The sequence below is a fragment of the Myxocyprinus asiaticus genome, chromosome 7 (genome assembly GCF_019703515.2).
Source record: "Myxocyprinus asiaticus isolate MX2 ecotype Aquarium Trade chromosome 7, UBuf_Myxa_2, whole genome shotgun sequence".
NCBI classification, from domain to species: domain Eukaryota; kingdom Metazoa; phylum Chordata; class Actinopteri; order Cypriniformes; family Catostomidae; genus Myxocyprinus; species Myxocyprinus asiaticus.
In genome coordinates this window covers 20,213,230-20,233,828 of record NC_059350.1, presented here as the reverse complement: position 1 = coordinate 20,233,828, position 20,599 = coordinate 20,213,230, and the positions used below count along the sequence as shown (strand labels likewise).

The window sequence follows — 20,599 nt, the reverse complement described above, 5'->3', positions numbered from 1 at the left end:
CTGAATGGCAAGCGTCATGTCTGGAGGAAACCAAGCACCGCTCATCACCTGGCCAATACCATCCCTACAGTGAAGCATGGTGGTGGCAGCATCATGCTGTGGGGATGTTTTTCAGCGGCAGGAACTGGGAGACTAGTCAGGATCGAGGGAAAGATGAATGCAGCAAGGTACAGAGACATCCTTGATGAAAACCTGCTCCAGAGCGCTCTGGACCTCAGACTGGGGCAAAGGTTCGTCTTCCAACAGGACAACGACCCTAAGCACACAGCCAAGATAACAAAGGAGTGGCTCTGGGACAACTCTGTGAATGTCCTTGAGTGGCCCAGCCAGAGCCCAGACTTGAACCCGATTTAACATCTCTGGAGAGATCTGAAAATGGCTGTGCACTGACGCTCCCCATCCAACCTGATGGAGCTTGAGAGGTCCTGCAAAGAAGAATGGGAGAAACTGCCCAAAAATAGTGTACCAAGCTTGTAGCATCATACTCAAAAAGACTTGAGGCTGTAATTGGTGCCAAAGGTGCTTCAACAAAGTATTGAGCAAAGGCTGTGAAAACTTATGTACGTGTGTGTGGGTTGTTGGTTTTTTTTTTTTTTTTTTTTTTTTTTTTTTGCAAAGATTTCAAACAAACTTCTTTCACGTTGTCATTCTGGGGTATTGTTTGTAGAATTTTGAGGAAAATAATGAATTTAATCCATTTTGGAATAAGGCTGTAACATAACAAAATGTGGAAAAAGTGAAGTGCTGTGAATACTTTCCGGATGCACTGTATTTCTTTGTTTGTGTGGGGTTTTTTTTTTTTTTTGTCATTTTGTTCTAAAAGTCATGAAAATTCCCACCACAGTGTCATTTCAGGCATCCTAAATTCTGCCTTGTATTTAATAGTATTCCGGGGTGGAAATAACTTTTTTTTTTTTCAACGTTTTTTTTAAAAATTAAATTGCAGGCTTATTTCAAAGCTAACATTCTGTGTATCTTAAAGGGATAGTTCACCCAAAAAATAAAATACTCTCATCATTTACTCACCCTCGTGCCATCCCAAATGTGTATGACTTACTTTCTTCTGCTGAACACAAACAAAGATTTTTATAAGAATATCTCAGCTCTGTAGGTCCATACAATGCAAGTGAATGGTGACCAGACCTTTTGAAGGTCCAAAAAGCTTATGAAGGCAGCATAAAAGTAATCCATAGGACTCCAGTGGTTAAATCTATGTTTTCAGAAGCGATATGATAGGTGTGGGTGATCAGTATTTAAGTCATTTTTTCAAGAAATTCTCCTCCCTGCCCAGTAGGTGGCAATATGCACGAAGAATGCAAATCCTCAAGAACACAACAAAAATGTGGAAGTGTACTGCAAAATGTGTCTATGGCAGAAATAGTATGGTAGTATGCCATTCCGAACTCAACCATTGATCTGTTTCTCACCCACAACTATATCATATTGATTTTGAAGGCATGGATTTAACCACTGGAGTTGTATGGATTACTTTTATGCTGCCTTTATGTGAGTAGTTCAAAGGCCACCATCCACTTGCACTGTATGGACCTACAGAACTGAGATATTTTTCTAAAAATCTTGGTTTGTGTTCAGCAGAAGAAAGAAAGTCATACACATCTGGAATGGAATGAGGTTGAGTAAATGATGAGAGAATTTTCATTCTTGGGTGAACTTTCCCTTTAAATACACACAATTAAATAATATTTTCACACTTTTTGCATATTTTTACAGAAAAATTACAGCTTGATTGGAAATTACGCCAAGCACGTGATATATAACTTGAATTTTCTTTTTTTCAAACATCACTTAGACTACGTCTCAAGCATGCTCTTTAATGACACTTTTGTTGACTTGGTAAACAAGTACACTAACTTTTGGAAAAAAAAAAAAAAAAAAAAAACTTTATAAGGGGCAGAATTATTTGATATGATGAAAATGATGCCACAATTGTGGGACAATTGTAATTTTTTCAAAAAATTGATAGAAATCTTTTTCATACAATAAATATTAAAATGGTTTATAATTGGTTTAATTTTGAAAGTCTGGGACTGGGAGAAGGCTATAACAGTAACATCTATAAAAGGTTTTTATAAAGTACCAAATCTAAATGATGAAGGCATGGTAAAAAGTTTCAATTCAGTCTTAGTAAGACCTCCATAAAACAAAAAGAAAAAGTTAAAATCTGTTTGTTTTAGGGGGCCTGGGTAGCTCAGCAAGTTTTGACACTGACTACCACCCCTGGAGTCGCGAGTTCGAGTCCAGGGTGTGCTGAGTGACTCCAGCCAGGTCTGCTAAGCAACCAAATTAGCCCGGTTGCTAAGGAGGGTAGAGTCACATGGGGTAACCTCCTCATGGTCGTGATTAGGGGTTCTCGCTCTCAATGGTGTGCGTGGTAAGTTGTGCGTGGAATGCGGAGAATAGCATGAGCCTCCACATGCTGTGAGTCTCCATGGTGTCATGCACAACCAGCCATGTGATAAGATGCACGGATTGACTGTCTCAGAAGCGGAGGTAACTGAGACTTGTCCTCCGCCACCCGGATTGAGGTGAGTGACCGCACCACCACCAGGAGCTACTAAGAATTTGGCATTCCAAATTGGGAGATAAGGGGATAAAAAATAATAATAATCTGTTTAAATACAAATCAACCCCTGTGATGTTGCCTGAAGAAACACCCATTAATATATATTTTAACATAAGTCATACATAATGTAAAGAATTTTGTGTCTGGTCAAGGCATTGAATGTTTCCCTGAGAAGAAAGAAATAAAAATAAATATGACAATGATAATCATCACAATGCAGTCATGCACCTCTGATTAGTCTCAAGAGTAATTTTTTCCCTAGCAAAATCAACCAGAGCTTGCCATTTCCTCCAGGCAATTCATGATCTTTCTGATATTACCTAATTGCTCACACAGTAGTATTTTTTCAGTAGTTGATGTACTCTCAGACTGACACTAGATGGAACCATAGGCCTGGAGAGATCTTAGTCCATTATGTAAATAAGCCCCTCTCTGCATCCCACTGCTGGTAGTCTCAGCCCACAATAGTGTCATCACCTTGCCACATTCTTCTGACTATTATTCCAACCCTGTTGATTCCTGTCCTGATGTTCTACCACAACCAAGATTTACAAACTCTGAGAATATGCCATGTTGAACATGTTCTTTTTCCAGAGTCCCGAGTTCATACGACTTCTCATTGTTAGTGTCCTGCAAGCTGTGCGTGTACAGATCACTCTGCCTACTGTGCACATGCTTTCTAGTCATTATGTCTTATGACTCATACTGGAATGCTTTGTGAATACTGATGAACTCCAAAGACCTAAGGGCCGCCCCTCTCCATCAATCACAAATAGTAGCTCTTGGCCTTTCTCTGTAAGTAGAGATTTGTTAGATCAGAGTGTCTGGGCTCTAGTCGCAGTCCAAAACTGTGGTTTGTCTGGAGAAAACATTCTTCAATCCATGCTATCATGTTAAACCCTTGCAGCCTAAACAGTGCTTCACACACACGTTTAACATTTAGAGGGATTGCTTTTGTGTAAGCACAGGACACCAAGGTAAACTTAGGAGGTTACAGCAGTCAACAACTAAATCATAGTCACATTTTTTTTGTTGAATCAGAGTTGTGAAAGCATTCACAGCCAGACATGCTGAGATAATGGTAGCATTCAAATAAAATAGTGAATAACAGGCCTGTATTTGGGCCCCATTTAAAAGAAATGTAACCTTAGCCCACCTACTGTACTGTATAATGCAAGTTCTTTGTGGTTTCACTGGTGACAATCTCTCCCTGCTGCGTTTGTCTCCCTTACATCAACACTCACATGTCTATGACAACTCGGCTGGATGCCTCGTCATCTCTCTAGTGACTGATAAGTGTGTAAGCATTTCCTTCGGGGCTGGACTTGAACTGCAAAATGATCTTTTGAGTGACAAACTAATGGGACTAGACTGGATGTGTAGGAGGGGGCAGTACAAACTCCTGTTGGCATACTTGGACGAGAGTGGCAGACCATTCAATTAAACTGCAACTGAAGTGATTTCAGCCCTGTTGCGACAAGTGTTTTGTAATCCCTATGGCCACATGTGTAAATTACAGTATCATTCTTTAAGATGTTTAGCACGGTGGCAGAATTAAGCAATGTATCTACATTTTACCTTGTGCAAAAAAATTGGCATGCCTATAGAGGGGAAAGCTTTGTTAATGCCAAAGAAACTTATTACAAATATTGTTTTATGTGAATGAATTCCATCTGGTCTCTGTCCCAAAATCCGGATTTGATCAGGCCACGGCCCCACTGGTTATACTATTGCCTCCAAAATGTTGATGTCAAAATCACCCTCTTCAAATACAAGTATTTTCCCGGCCAGTTCTGCATAGCTTTTCTTTCTGCCTACCCTCAAGCACTAACTCAGCATGGCTTGTGTTCTTGATGGTAATGGAGTGTCTCGAGATGGCAGACACATTCTCCTTAGGCCTATAAACTCAATCCTTTGTAATCCTGAGTCTTATTGTTCGCTTGCCAGCCAAAGTGAATTCTGCTGCTGGCTGTCTGTGAGACCAACAGTCCCTCTAGAGTGCACTGTAATAGCATCTTAGATTTACAGAAGTTTAAAATTTAAACAAAAGACAGGAACGTGGCAGCACACCTGTCAAAGAAGCCAGCGGCTTTCAGGCTAGTGTTAAGACAAAAGAAAAGAGACATCAAGAGCAGTGTGCCATCCTTTTCCCTCCTCGTGACCAGCAGAAGAAGCAATCCTTAGCAATTTTACTGGGGTCAGGATGATATGGTAAACTTTAACTACATGTTGCCCCTGGGAAGATGCGTTTCCACCCTGACTTTTCTACCCTATATAGAAGTATCACTATAAGTATTGCTCATATTAAAACTTTGGCATGTAACTCATCCCACACGGCCACATCCTCCTATTAACAATAGTAGTAACTCAAATTGTGTGGCTTGTTAAAAAGACGCATGCTATTACATTTCATAGCAATTGGACTTACGATTTTTGCCAGAGGGCCAATAAAATTTACCATAAAAAAAAAAAAAAAAAAAAAAAAAAAAAAAAAATCCCCAAACTATATCTAGGGATAATAATATAACAGAGATTTAAGGATGGGGTCTTTTGAATTCCCTTACAAAAATCAAGAGTTTATGGCATATCTGCCACAAACTTGCCACAAATTCGCCACTGATTATTTTCACATGCAAATCTTTGCGGCAAACTGTCTATTGTTTCCAAAGGTTGTTGCAGGTTCACCACTGAGCTGCAAACTTCTGGCAAACATTTGAGGCGAAATTGCTAGCTCATTTGCATGTGAAAATAACGCGTGGCAAATTTGTGGCAAGTTTGCGGCTAGTTTGCCAGAACTGATTTTTTGTAAGGGTTGGGCCAGGAAACAACTACCTACCAATCACCGAAAACATGCTAGCAACCGCACTGCAACACCCTGGCATTGTGTCAACGAGTTTTGCGAAGGCAAAACAATATCGGATTTCTTTTAATATACTTTCATAATCTTTTTCTTAACAAAATATTCATAAATCCGGCCCCTTATTATGAATAATAATAATAATAATAATAATAATAATTTAATAAAAGGGAACAGTAGAAATGCAAATATCTAACATATTCTGTATAAAGATCACGATGACGTCATCGCTGTCCGTTACATTTTGAATGCTGCTGCTTCTATCAATGCAAGTAAACGGGAGATTTTCGAACTCTAATTAATATTTTTTTTTAAAGTATAAAGTTAACAATAAATAAACACACAATACTAAAATTATATATATAAAAAAAAAGTTTGAGCGGGTTACAGTATTTAATACTTCGGTTTAGGAATGCAAAACAAACCCTAACCAGGATGTCTGAGGAATATGAATACACTAGTTGCTCCAAACACTGTAATGAAGCAGAAAATAAATGAATCACAAGAACTTGGACAACCGGACTGAGCAGCTGTTCACAAATCAGTCACACCTGGCGGTAAATTAATTAACGCACCGCTCACTTCTAGACGCTGACGTAGCCAAAGCCATCAGTTTCGACATATTTTTATTTAGAGACTCTGAAAGAGGTTTACCTTTTTCTCGCATGGAGTTTGTCCCCCTTTCCGTGTTCTCGTAGGATTTTAAGAAAAAAATAAATAAAAAATAGTCAAATCTTGCCGTGTTACAAGTGCTGAACGCAGAATACTGCAAGAGTTATAGACTGAGAAATAATGTTTTACATTGACAATTAGAACTCTGAATAACTTGGTGTTTCGTGCACGTCCAGCGCTTATGTTTTCATCCACAGCTCTCTTTGCTGAAATAAACTGCCCCTTTGAATGGGGACGATGCAAGCGACCTTATTGCATGTACAGTCACGGCAAAGACAATACGGAGACAGGTAAATTATGTAATTATTAATATTATTTGAAATTACATGCTGCCAGAATTATGGGGAGTGTTTAAATAATTGATACTTGTACAGTTTGTTAAGATGTAACTTTGACAAAATTACCCTGTTTTCTCTCCATTTTACCCACACTGAAATGGTTTGCTCACTTCAATATTTTAATATCAATGTGAGATTAATTTCCAGGCACACATGTGACATTGTGTTCAAAGTCAGTTTGGCAGACATTCATAGATGGAACCTACTTGTCGACCATGGTTCCCAACCTGTTTTGTCAACTCTAGCCTACTGTACTTCTATGAACTAAAATTATATCCTTGAAGTACCCCCTGAGATTTGAAGTATGGTACAATGGGACTAAAAGCCACATCTGCAAAGGGTGTAAATTGTCTGCTTGTATCAATCACTTTTCAGGTATTTTATAACAGCTTCAGTATTATTTAGATTTGAGTACACTATGGTGTACATTTTGGACCTGCTTTAGTACAGAGCATTTTCCAAAAGTTGCTTGTCCTTACTAAAATGTATAAAAACACACATCCCCTTACTGCGCATGTAAAAAAATCACTGTTCCATGTACAGTCTGAAATGCAATTTCACCGGACAGCAATTCAGAGTAAATTTACCATCACCTTTGAAGGAATGCAATGTGAGGGTTGTACAAACATATCTTTAACAGTGCTATCAAAGCGAATAGCAGGCATAACAATGCCGCTACTACATGGGCCGCCATCTTGATTGTTTGGGGTTGAATGGATCACATGACTGCGAAAACGTAATCATTTTCAGAAATCTGTTTTCCCTGTCAACCAAGGGCGTAGCCAGGAAATTACTTTTGGGTGGGCCTCAGTAAAAAATGGATGGGCCAAATTTTCACCTAAATTTCTTATCTCCAAATTTTCTTTAGCAACAGAAAGGCAGCACATTCAAACAGTTTTTTTCACACTTTCAGAAATCAGAATTTATGCATTTTTAACTATTTTATAAATGTATATTTGAAGTAAAATATTCTGGGTGGGCCTGGGTCTATTTCAGTGGGCCCAGGCCCACCCTTGGCTACGCCACTGCTGTCAACACTACAATGCAAAGATGTTCTAAAATGTATCCACTTGGGAGAGCGTTTTCAAAAAGCTCTTTTCGCTGTCAAAAACGCAATCTCAGTGTGGATGGAAAAAGATGTCTTCAAACGAAAACAGTGTGGACGTGGCATAAGTGTGTGATAGTTGTTAATTTATGCTTTTTAATGTATTTATTATTTTAATTTGATTTGGCTTTGGCATTTCTATCACAATCACAAGAACCACTTGCAGTTCCATTATGAAGGACTAGATTTGAAAAACATCTGTATAACTTGTGCACCTCAAACCATTTTTTCAGAAGTGTATGGTTTCTATTATTTAAACTTTTCCTCTGCTTCACATCCAGATCTTGGAGATCTCAAAGTCACTCCTGCCATTGGAGGCTCCCATAACACAGACAACCATGCTTGTCTTGAGGAATTGGATAGGATCAACAAAGAAATAGAGGCAGTGAGGAGTGAGGTGGAGAAAGAACAAAAAAGACTGTCTCAATATCAGTCATCACAGTCACTTGTACATACAGAGGGTGCAGATGTTTGCTCTGAGAAATATTTAAAAATCACCAACAGTCAGGCTGAAGACCAGAATGGAAACCTCTTGAGACGTACAAAACCTACTTCCTCAACCAATGTCCGTAAGTATGTGGTTGATCGTGCCAGACCCAAGACTGATTTGGAATATGACCCGTGTTCCAATTTCTCTGCAGACTTGCTATCTGGCAGCTCAGTAGAATGTAAGCTTAGGTCAACAGATAAAGTAGATATTGAACATGGCTTCAAGAGTAATGGAACAGGACAAAATGTTCAGCCTCTTTCCTCTCATTTTGATGACTCAGATGATGAGAGGATCTTGGTCATTGACATCGCACCTTCAGAGAAAAGTCAGGGAAAACGTAGAGCTAAACAGAAAGGAAAGACAATAATTAAACCACTGCATTCATCTGAGGGGAATCATTCAATTGATAATTCTCTTTTTGAAAATGACAAAACAAAACCCTGGCAGCAACAGGAAAGGTTGTCTTCTGAAGGGTCCCGAATTTGTGATATTATAAATGTTGTGGACCAGGAGGAAGAGAGGACCTCAGGAAAACCTTTGACAATCACACTTGAACAAGAGTCCTCTGAGGGGGAACTGGTCATTGATGTGTCACCTTTAGAAGATGAACATACACTTTCAAAGCAATGTGGAACCATAACCAAAGAACTACTGGATTCATCCAAATTATTCCCTATTAGTGAGACCTCAGCTGAGGATAGTAAAGAGGCCAAGAAAGGGCCCTCACATAAACGAGTAACAATTGTAAGGCAAACCAAAGCTTTTCTGGAGGATTCCACAGAAAAACCTGTGGCTAAACTGAATATCTCCACAAATATCGAAACATTTGTCATGCATAGGGAGGAAAAGGCACAGAATATTGAGAATGTCCTGGATGACATTTCCACATGTCTAGACAATCTGAGAAGTGAGAGTGAGAGGATCAAATGCATTCAAGATATTAAACTACTCCCTGTTACTTCTGTCCAAGGGGAGGAAGATACTTCCTCAAAGTCTGCTGCAGGTCTTGTTCAGTATGCTACTTTTGGGGTAGAACCACAAATAGACTGCACCTCAAGTTGTGCTCAGAAGGCAGAAACTGCAGCTACTAAAAATATCTCACAAGAGCAAGGTTCTTCATTTCAGCAATACTCCCCTTTGGTCTCATCTCAATCTTTTATATCATCCTTGCATAAGAATAATTTGCTTGGATGTGGTCCTCACTCTCAAAGCCTGGCTGAGACATCTTGGTCAACTGTTCAGAAAAGTCCTGTTGAGCCACTTGTTCAGAACATTCCTGCATATATTTCAGGGATTGACACTGGAACTGTTCTATCTGTACCATCGACTACTCTACCCAAACCAAGAACAGCTATTGAGTATGAGCAAAAAGTATTTACATCAGATGCATCATTTGTTTCCTGTGAAGCATCTGTTCACTCACCGACCATTGCATCTGAAACGATGGAAGGGGGTAATAATGAAACCATAGTAATTGACTCTAGTTCTGAAGAGGAGCTCAGGTACTCGGATCTAGATCTCTCTGAAACCGACCCAATGGAGGAGTGCTACAGAATCTTTATGGAAGCCAGCCAAAAGGAAGCTCCTATGGTCCAATGTGTTCTGCCTGTAAGTAAATTCAATCAACATATCATTTCCTCTTGTATACTGTTTGTAGACCTTTTAGGAGAAAAGGATATAACCCTTACGAGTGTACAGCAATTACATTAACGGTACACATCTAAGTTTCTTGCAGCACTTCAGGACTGTTCTCTGTAGAGGGGAGCTTGTTTTGCATAGTAATTTTGAGGGGCCATATACACAATATATATGCCTTTTGCCTTCTACTTTTAGGAAGTGTTAGAGAGCCCAGAAATTGAGGTAAAGGCCAATCCACCACCTGTGATAAAGAAAAGGGTTGCACATGTGGCAAAGGTTGAGGTATGAGATTCATGTTCTTTGTATTCTCATATTAAAAATGTTGTGACGAGGCGCTGAATTGCCTAATCAGTGGGAGGGAGATAAGAGAAGAGCCGGAGACGCCAGAGAGAGAGAGACGTGTGTGTGTGTGTGTGTGTGTGTGTGTGTGTGTTTTCAGTTTAAAGTTTTGTTCGTTACTCCGGTTCCCACTGATTAGGCAACTCACGCCGGGTATGTATCCTCATGGCCTGGCCACGCCCTCCTCGGCACAAGTGCATATTTAATATAAGAATCCTCGGGAAGTAGTTAACCCAAAAATAGAAAGTAAACATTTCTGACTTAAGCAATCTTTTATTTTTAACAGCTGGCCAGCAAAAGCAAAGCACAGATCATTGTGCCTCTTCGAGAAGCAGGCTCCCAGTTGACCATTCCCTCCCGAACTCAATCATGCCAAAGGAGAGCAGCCATTTTAACTGCAGCAATGAAAGGGTGCCATTCCCAAGTTATGAGCAGTGCTCCAAAGAAAGTTTATACACCCAGTATCATTCATCCAAGTGCTGTGCAAAACTGTAAGCATCATTTACAATTAATTTTATCAGCTTGGGAAGTCAAAGTTTGGGGAATTGTTGCTTCATGTTTTGTCTTTTAAACCTATATTTTACAGCCTGTGTTAGTGTCATTCCGGTTGGTGCTACTCTGCAGCTGGGGGCAAACCTGCACCTCATTGTACCTGATGGAAATTGTGCTTTACCTCTGACATTGATTCCAACCACCATGTCCATCCAACGACCACCACAGCCTTCCCCTCCTATGCAACTTCCACAAACTATACATCCTTCACAGCCACCCAACTACACACCTGCTAAGGTTAACTTTACTCCTGTAGTCTAGCTGTCAATGGTTTTTCTTTTCATTTTTGGAAGAACTACTCCTTTAGGTTTAAAATATGAACGATATGTGTTTTGTATAGTCACTGGGAATCAAACGAAAGGCAAAAATACATCATGAGGTTGGGGTAAAGGTACCACATGATGTTCGGCAGCGTTATGTGAACCTCTTTGTGGAGGAGTTCATGAAAACATCTGTGACGGTGCAAGATGCGTTTGAGAAGGTCTGTCTCAAGATTGAAAATGTACATGCATTATTTATTGCATGCCCTGATTTGTTTTATAATGTTTTTTTTTTTTTTTTTTCAACAAATCTATTCAAATGCTTTAGGCTCTAGCAGAAGAAAAAAGTGTTTATGACCGCAGTATCAATAAGCTCAAGTATCTAAGTGTAGCTGTTAATGCACTCAAAAGGCTTAAAAGCCAAAGTGTCTTGCCTGCCAAAGGTATGTATTGTATGTTTATATTTGTTAATATTGCTGCAGCCACTTTTGTTTACAGCAGTGTACACTCATCAGGTCACCCTGCTTATATGTATTTACAGATTCCAGTGAGAGAGATCAGCATGTGTCTAGAGGCAATGTACCACTAAATACTCAAGCACTTCAGGGACCTGGTAAGAGCTGGCTCTCATTTCAGGGTCATACTAGAGTAGAAGCCTTTATCACTATGAAATTAAAGATGCAGTATATCAAAATGCACAGAATGCAATATTCTGTTTTCATTGTGTACTTTTTGTGTATAAGTGTAAATAAAACAATTTGTGACCTTAGTATTATAAGGTTCTATCTGCTACGGTGTTCTGGTTAGTTAGTTACTGGCCAAAGTCCTTTTTAGGCAAGTCAGGTCACTTGCAGACCATGTTTGTAATGCCTCGATGCAGCTATTTTCAATGGATACAAGCGGCTTACAAGTACACCTCCTATCTACTTGAATAGGGAAATACTGAAAACGCACAACAGTTGGTCAACATTTCAATCAAATAATATATTTCATATAAGCAGTCAAATCTGACAATAATGGTATCTTATATAGTTATTTTTTAGCCCAGATCATGCAAAAAATATATATATATATTTTAAAGGACTGGTCCAACTAATGCACAAACAAGTTCTCAAGCTCTTATCAAAAAGCTGATTGGCTCTTTTAAATGTAAGGCGGGATTTCCATTCATAGAGCCACCATACTTAGTGTTATGATTTGTCCCGTTCATAAGTATACCAGTGACCCGTCTCATTCTATACTAACATGGCTCAGGTACCACCTCAATTTTTTTTAGGGATTTTTTTTTTTTTCATGCATTTTAACGTCTGTCGGGTGACAATCTTAAATCTAATCTCTAAGTAATAGCACACTTCCCTTTAATAAACTGCATGATTTCATTTTTCAAATCCCCAACTTAAGTATGAACATTAGTAATAGTGATGCTCACCTTGGCAAGCCCCACTAACAATGGGCCTCATTTATGAAACATGAGCAGAAGGAATTTTTGTGTGCATTATTCATCATTCATGAAACCATTCTTAAATTTAATAAAACAATCTTATTTGATAAGAATGGTTTTAAGGTTTTTTTTTTTTTTCATGAATGAGGCCCAATGGGCCTGGGTAGCTCGGCGAGTATCGACGCTGACTACCACCCCTGGAGTCGGGAGTTTGAATCCAGGGTGTACTGAGTGACTCCAGCCAGGTCTCCTAAGCAACTAAATTGGCCCGGTGCTAGGGAGGGTAGAGTCACATTAGTGGTTCTCGCTCTCAATGGGGCATGTAGTAAGTTGTGCGTGGATCGCAGAGAGTAGCATGAGCCTCCACATGCGGAGTCTCTGCGGTGTCATGCACAGTGAGCCACGTGATGCATGAATTGACATCTCGGAAGCGGAGGCAACTGAGACTTGTCCTCCACCACCCAGATTGAGGCGAGTAACCGCACCACCATGAGGACCTACTAAGTAGTGGGAATTGGGCATTCCAAATTGGGGAGAAAAGGGGAGAAAATGTGTTGAATGGTTTGTTTTTATTTTTATTTTTTTTATTCAAATTGGTTATTGTAGATTTAGTGGTGATTTTGGAGTATATCATGAATACAGTTGTCTTGCATTACTGATGCAGGGGATTTGACCCTCTATGAGCAGTTAAAGGAGCATGTTCTGTCTGAGGACATGTTGAGAATGAACAACTACCCTCGTAAACATCAGGACAAAGCTGACATTGCCATCCAGTATGGAGATATGAAGAAGGGAATAAGTGACCGTGAGTCCAATCAGAGTTTCACTTAGAGCCTTTCCAGTTTCTTTAGGATTTTGTTTTACTGTTAAAATCGTTTTTAGAACAAACTAGATTTTATTCATAATAAAGCTATTAGTCTTTTAAATGACTAAGGAATACAATGGTAACAGCTTTGAAGAGGATCTGCTGTCGATGTGGAGCAACATTCTCTGTTGACAAAAGTGGAAAGCACACTCGCAGAGAGGAGTGTAACTATCATTATGGAAAAGTCATCGAGAATCGAGGTAAGAATGGCCCAGTGTATCTTTTAAAATTGGTGCGTTATGAAACAATGAGACCATAATGTGTGGAAATATATATATTTTTACAAGGGTATGTGTAAAAAAAAAAAAAAAAATAACGTAACGTGTAAATATTTGTATGGACATAAAAAGATTCAACAACTAAGACATAAACTGAACAAAGGGGTGGAGTGGCCACCAACTGTACTGCAGTGCATCTCCTCCTCATGGACTGCACCAGATTTGCCGGTTCTTGCTGTGAGATGTTACCCCACTCTTCCACCAAGGCACTTGCAAGTTCCCGGACATTTCTGGGGGGAATGGCCCTAGCCCTCACCCTCCGATCCAACAGGTCCCTGACGTGCTCAGTGGGATTGAGATCCAGGCTCTTCGCTGAACATGGCAGAACAATGACATTCCTGTCTTGCAGGAAATCATGCACAGAATGAGCAGTATGGCTGGTGGCATAGTCATGCTGGAGGGTCATGTCAGGATGAGCCTGCAGGAAGGGTACCACATGAGAGAGGAGGATGTCTTCCCTGTAATGCACAGAGATGAGATTGCCTGCAATGACTACAAGCTCAGTCCGATGATGCTGTGATGCACTGCCCCAGACCATGACGGACCCTCCACCTCCAAATCGATCCTGCTCTAGAGTACAGGCCTCGGTGTAACGCTCATTACTTCGATGATAAACGCGAGTCAGACCATAACCCCTGGTGAGACAAAACCGCGACTCTTCAGTGAAGAGCACTTTTGCCAGTCCTGTCTTGTCCAGCAAAGGTGGGTTTGTGCCCATAGGCGACGTTGTTGCCGGTAATGTCTGGTAAGGACCTGCCTTACAACAGGCCTTCAAGCCCTCAGTCCAGTCTCTCTTAGCCTATTGCAGACACTCTGATCACAGATGGAGGGATTGTGCATTCCTGGAGCAACTCGGGCAGTTGTTGTTGCCATCCTGTACCTGTCCCGCAGGTGTGATATTCGGATGTACCGATCCTGTGCAGGTGTTGTTACACGTGTTCTGCCACTACAAGGATGATCAGCTGTCCTTCCTGTCTCCCTGTAGTGCTATCTTAGGTGTCTCATAGTACGGAAATTGCAATTTATTGCGCTGTCCACATCTGCAGTCCTTATGCCTCCATGCAGCATGCCTAAGGCACGTTCACGCAGATGAGCAGGGACCCTGGGCATCTTTCTTGGTATTTTTCAGAGTCAGTAGAAAGGTCTCTTTAGTGTTCTAAGTTTTTATAACTGTGACCTTAATTGCCTACTGTCTGTAAGCTGTTAGTGTCTTAATCACGGTTCCACAGGTGCATGTTCATAATTGTTTATGGTTCATTGAACAAGCATGGAAAACATTGTTTAAACCCTTTACAATAAAGATCTGTAAAGTTATTTGGATTTTTACAAAATTATCTTTGAAATACAGTGTCCTGAAAAAGGGATGTTTCTTTTTTTTGCTGAGTTTTATATAATGTAACTTTAGCTTTGGTAAATTGTCTTAGTTGCTGCAGTATTGGTATTTCTATCACTGTCTATTATGTTTGCTGTATGTCTTCTCTTTTAGTGCCAGGAGGTGTCGAGACACGATACAGTTGTTGTGAGAATGCAGTTGGGTCACCTGGATGCCAAGTGTTCAATGTATTGGGATTTGTATTGAAATTATACTCGTATACCCAAGCTTGGGTTTTTCACCTGGTTTATCACCACTCTATTGATATTGTAGTGCTTGACCAAATTTATAAAGCAGTTAACCTAGTAATTCACTTTCATTGTTTTTTTTTTTTAAGAAGAGATTTCCACTGTTTTCTGAGATGTACATGTTTGCAGCTCCATGTGCATGATGCAGTAAGCCTTCAGGGCTTTATGAGCACTCTTTCTCAATCCCCGGTGGGCAAAACATGTCCAGGAGTCTTTGCAGTTGACACCCAAATGGTAAGTTTTATGCTCTGACATTTGCATCGTCTCTTTCAGTGGCATCTCGGGTTCATTATACCTGGTGGGGCACAAACAAGCACTTAACCCCAACATGTCAAGGGTTGCATTAACTGAAAATTGTCACATTTACCAATTTTTGAAACACTGACCTAATGCTGTCTGGCATTTTGACATAAAAAATAAACCACAAAATAATTTTAACCAAGTGCATTAGTTTTGACTTCCTGCCTCTCTCACACACTCCCGCTGTGTCTGTATGCCTTGTTTATTCCCTGGTATTAAGATGCGTATTAACAGGCACCATCGCCATTTACACCTGGTAATATGCGTCTCTTTTGACCAATTGTGTTCGGATTTCAAGGAGAGGCTCTCTGATTTCATGACTGCATAAATCTATAATTACTAGTGTTAATGAATGATAAATTATAATAACAAAAAGGGTGCAAAAAAAGTGCTGCATTGTTTCTTCCAATTATACTTGCATTTAAGCGCAAACATTGTTTAGAGCAGAATTCTCCATTATTTTAATGGAATAAATGTATTACCTGAGCTTCAGAGATGTGTGCGCTTCTGATCTGTGACATGTTATGTTGATATCAGGCACTCTGGAAAAAGTTCTGTGAACTTATGAATGTATGCGCTTTAACCTGCAAATAAAAAAACTTGTTTTAGCAAAGCGGTTGATTGACAGAGAACTTTTACCCTAGAACTCATTTGTTTCACCAGGCTCAAGCATGGGGAGTCAAAAAATATCAAATAGGCCTATCCACTGTAATTGAAGTGCCATTATAATGGACGCTACACCCCTGAATGTAGCCCTAGAACTTATTTAAAAAAAAAAAAAAAAAAAAAAAGGACGACGGAGAAAAATAACGTGGCTTTAACATAACACGTTAATAATTAATAACATTTCTCAAAAGAATATATACTATTGTCTTTTATAATGGACATAAAACAAGTTTAAGATGCAGAAAATACAGGTGCATCTCAATAAATTAGAATGTCGTGGAAAAGTTCATTTATTTCAGTAATTCAATTCAAATTGTGAAACTCGTGTATTAAATTCAATGCACACAGACTGAAGTAGTTTAAGTCTTTGGTTCTTTTAATTGTGATGATTTTGGCTCACATTTAACTAAAACCCACCAATTCACTATCTCAAAAAATTAGAATACATCATAAGACCAATAAAAAAAAACATTTTTAGTGAATTGTTGGCCTTCTGGAAAGTATGTTCATTTACTGTATATGTACTCAATACTTGGTAGGGGCTCCTTTTGCTTTAATTACTGCCTCAATTCGGCGTGGCATGGAGGTGATCAGTTTGTGGCACTGCTGAGGTGGTATGGAAGCCCAGGTTTCTTTGACAGTGGCCTTCAGCTCATCTGCATTTTTTGGTCTCTTGTTTCTCATTTTCCTCTTGACAATACCCCATAGATTCTCTATGGGGTTCAGATCTGGTGAGTTTGCTGGCCAGTCAAGCACACCAACACCATTGGTGTCATTTAACCAACTTTTGGTGCTTTTGGCAGTGTGGGCAGGTGCCAAATCCTGCTGGAAAATGAAATCAGCATCTTTAAAAAGCTGGTCAGCAGAAGGAAGCATGAAGTGCTCCAAAATTTCTTGGTAAACAGGTGCAGTGACTTTGGTTTTCAAAAAACACAATGGACCAACACCAGCAGATGACATTGCACCCCAAATCATCACAGACTGTGGAAACTTAACACTGGACTTCAAGCAACTTGGGCTATGAGCTTCTCCACCCTTCCTCCAGACTCTAGGACCTTGGTTTCCAATGAAATACAAAACTTGCTCTCATCTGAAAAGAGGACTTTGGACCACTGGGCAACAGTCCAGTTCTTCTCCTTAGCCCAGGTAAGACACCACTGACGTTGTCTGTGGTTCAGGAGTGGCTTAACAAGAGGAATACGACAACTGTAGCCAAATTCCTTGACACGTCTGTGTGTGGTGGCTCTTGATGCCTTGACCCCAGCCTCAGTCCATTCCTTGTGAAGTTCACCCAAATTATTGAATCGATTTTGCTTGACAATCCTCATAAGGCTGCGGTTCTCTCGGTTGGTTGTGCATCTTTTTCTTCCACACTTTTTCCTTCCACTCCTGTTAACATGCTTGGATACAGCACTCTGTGAACAGCCAGCTTCTTTGGCAATGAATGTTTGTGGCTTACCCTCCTTGTGAAGGGTGTCAATGATTGTCTTCTGGACAACTGTCAGATCAGCAGTCTTCCCCATGATTGTGTAGCCTAGTGAACCAAACTGAGAGACCATTTTGAAGGCTCAGGAAACTTTGCAGGTGTTTTGAGTTGATTAGCTGATTGGCATGTCACCATATTCTAATTTTATGAGATAGTGAATTGGTGGGTTTTTGTTAAATGTGAGCCAAAATCATCACAATTAAAAGAACCAAAGACTTAAACTACTTCAGTCTGTGTGCACTGAATTTATTTAATACACGAGTTTCGCAATTTGAGTTGAATTACTGAAATAAATGAACTTTTCCACAACATTCTAATTTATTGAGATGCACCTGTATATCTTAAAATAAATGTATGATAATGCAACGCATTTTGCACAACAGCGCCACATCTGGTGGGACGCAGCCCTTCCTGCCCCTAATGTAGAGATGCCATTGGTCTCTTTGGGGAATAAGTAGGAAACAGTGTTGGGTAAGTTACTAAAAAATAGTAATCCACTACAAATGACTAATTTACCTAAAGTTGTAATCAGGTTACTTTACTAGTTACTTAATTGACAAGTAATCACGTTACTTATGTCTTTAAATTTAAGTTACTTTCTAATACTTTTCCACTCAACAAATTCAAAATAATGTCTGTCTTGTTCATTATTGCACACAAGTCATACACTAAGCACCTCACATTTCTTCTTCACAATGACTTGTTACGGAGCCATAATTCATGTATTCTACATAATAGAAATAAGCATAAACCTATAATGTAATTAAATTAAAGTCAGTAACTATAATCTGATTACAAGAATTTAAAATGTAATGCATTACACTACTATTTTAAAGTAATTATTAATAACTAATTACTTTAACTGAATTACACCCAGCACTGGTAGAAAATTAGTATTTATAATCATACTTGAGAAAACTATCTCCACTGTTGTGCATTTATGTAACATTGAACTTGGCTTTAAAGTGACATGCATGACCTATTCTTTAAAAAAAAATGATATCCTCTGAAATTGATGACCTATTATTTGCCAGTGCTACACAACTCAAGGTTTGGAACTAGCAAGAGTGACTGTAGTCAACAGCAGTTTGCAAGTCATCTTTGACACCTTTGTCAAGCCTGATAATGATGTCATTGACTATAACACCAGGTGGGAACTTGAAGTTCATTTAAGTTTGTATTTAGTTTAACTAGAATAAAACTTGATGAAAATGGTGTGAAACATGACTTATTCTTCCTGCTCAGGTTCTCCGGCATCAGTGAGGATGATGTGAAAGGAACCAGCTTGTGTTTGCGTGATGTTCAAGCAGTTCTTTTGAGCTTTATTAATGCAGACACAATTCTGATTGGCCATGGCTTGGAGAATGACTTGGCTGCTCTCAAAGTGAGTTGTAAAGGTGTGCTCTCAAAATGTATGCATTTTCTGCTTGAATTACAATGAAATGTTTCGTCGTGAACATTACGAACTTGACACTGGCTTGTGATGTTTGTGGCTTTTGATTCGAATCTCAAGTGTTGCATTAGAATGTCAGTGGACTGAGGTCATGAGTCATTTGGTTGTTCTGCCATTTTCAGATTATTCACAACTCTGTGATTGACACCTCTGTGGTGTTTCCGCATCATTTGGGTCTGCCACACAAAAAAGAACTTAACAGTCTGACTGCAGACTACCTCAGGAGAATTATCCAAGAGAGTGGTAGGTTTAACAACATGTCTTAGTCTGTTCACACATTTTTGAGAAATGACCAAGATTGAACCTTACTGAATCAGGAGCTGCTGTGCTGTGAGATATTATAGGTCTCCAGCTGAATATTTTGTATTCCTTGCACATACACTCAAGTCTATTGAATATACTACCATGAAATGCATACAACTCCATACCAAAAATCAAAACACATCTCATTCACCACAGCGGTGGGTCATGACACATGTGAGGATGCCACTGCATGTATGGAGCTCATGCTTTGGAGGGTGAAAGAAGACTCCAAAGTGAAAAGATGGTGACTCTCAATAAAGTTTGTTGTTTCTTTGTTCAATCACTGGTGCGTACCAGTGTGTTTGATTTTGCTTTTTTGTATAAAGATCTTGTGGAGTGTTGTGGATTTCTTTATTATTATTATTATTATTATAAATGGGTATTGGATAAATGCATAAATTTGTATTTGGTTATAAAACATGTCTTTGGATTCATACTATTGTTTGTTTTCCTTAATTTAAATTTGCATTATTTAAGAAAGGAGTTAAAATAATTTGATTTGTTGGCTTATAATGCACTGTGGGGAAAAATGTGAACTGAGAATTCTGGATGGGGGTGGGGGCGTGGAATGAAATTAAAAGCATCAACAAGATACTTGCCTCATGTGACTTCTTTTGACAAAAACCTGAAATGCTGATTGGCATCCAGGTGTGTAATCAGATGGTTTGTTTCTTGAGCCAATAAGATTGTACCATTTGTAAGTACCACATGCATTGCATCTCATTCAGTTTTGGGGGAAGGTAAAGGTGACTCAACACTCAAAAAAATGATTCCTGGCAAAAGTAAGATTTACTATAAACAAATAATTTTAAATTATATTTTAGAAATATGTTTAACTTTGCGAAGTTATAAAGTGAGTTAAATTAATCCCAAAGCAAATCTTTTGCATGTACCAAACAGTAATGTCAAAACACATTTTGTTTACTTGGTTTTAAAAGCCCATACTCATTCATTTTAATTAGATTACATTTAGTGAGTTCAAAATGTATACATTAATAAAGATTACTCCAATTAAGATTGATGGAAATTTGTCATTCAATTGAAATGCATGAATCCAAAAATAGACTGAAGAACTTGGTGCTGTACTTTTACGCTAAAAAGGTTAACACAGATTTTCATGCATTATATAGGTTTCTTTTGATTCCAGGCACTCGATCATTTGGCTGAATTAACTGAACTAAATACATCGCAGTTTTCTTTGTCTGTTTTCCTGCCAATAGAAAAAGAAATACAAGCACATTTTGGGTAGGGTTAGGATACTGAACAGAAATGGTGTTGAATGCTTTGTAAAGAAATTATCTAATTAAATAGGTTGGCGCTCATAAGCATCCAAAAACAGATTTACGGATTAC

The 20,599-nt window shown here is 39.1% G+C and overlaps 1 protein-coding gene across 1 annotated transcript; it reads left to right on the top strand.

Annotated features, from left to right (window-relative positions):
* The first annotated feature begins 6,294 nt into the window (after positions 1–6,294).
* On the top strand, positions 6,295–19,495 carry zgc:152968 (uncharacterized protein LOC564848 homolog). Its single transcript, XM_051702881.1, has 16 exons — positions 6,295–6,403; positions 7,838–9,645; positions 9,880–9,966; positions 10,310–10,514; positions 10,610–10,830; positions 10,916–11,056; positions 11,164–11,278; positions 11,377–11,448; positions 12,941–13,081; positions 13,228–13,341; positions 14,906–14,979; positions 15,169–15,273; positions 18,526–18,641; positions 18,737–18,875; positions 19,067–19,187; positions 19,404–19,495. Exons 1-16 carry the CDS (start codon positions 6,295–6,297, stop codon positions 19,493–19,495), a joined length of 3,660 nt encoding a protein of 1,219 aa, XP_051558841.1.
* The last annotated feature ends 1,104 nt before the right edge of the window (positions 19,496–20,599 follow it).

What these genes read in the sequence shown, in the direction of transcription:
- zgc:152968 (XM_051702881.1), top strand. Translation starts at nt 6,295, where the DNA reads ATGTTTTCATCCACAGCTCTCTTTGCTGAAATAAACTGCCCCTTTGAA. An exon ending in GAAGAAGGGAATAAGTGACC is followed by an intron (nt 13,082 to 13,227) that starts GTGAGTCCAATC and finishes CAATGGTAACAG; the next exon opens with CTTTGAAGAGGATCTGCTGT. An exon ending in CTGGATGCCAAGTGTTCAAT is followed by an intron (nt 14,980 to 15,168) that starts GTATTGGGATTT and finishes ACATGTTTGCAG; the next exon opens with CTCCATGTGCATGATGCAGT.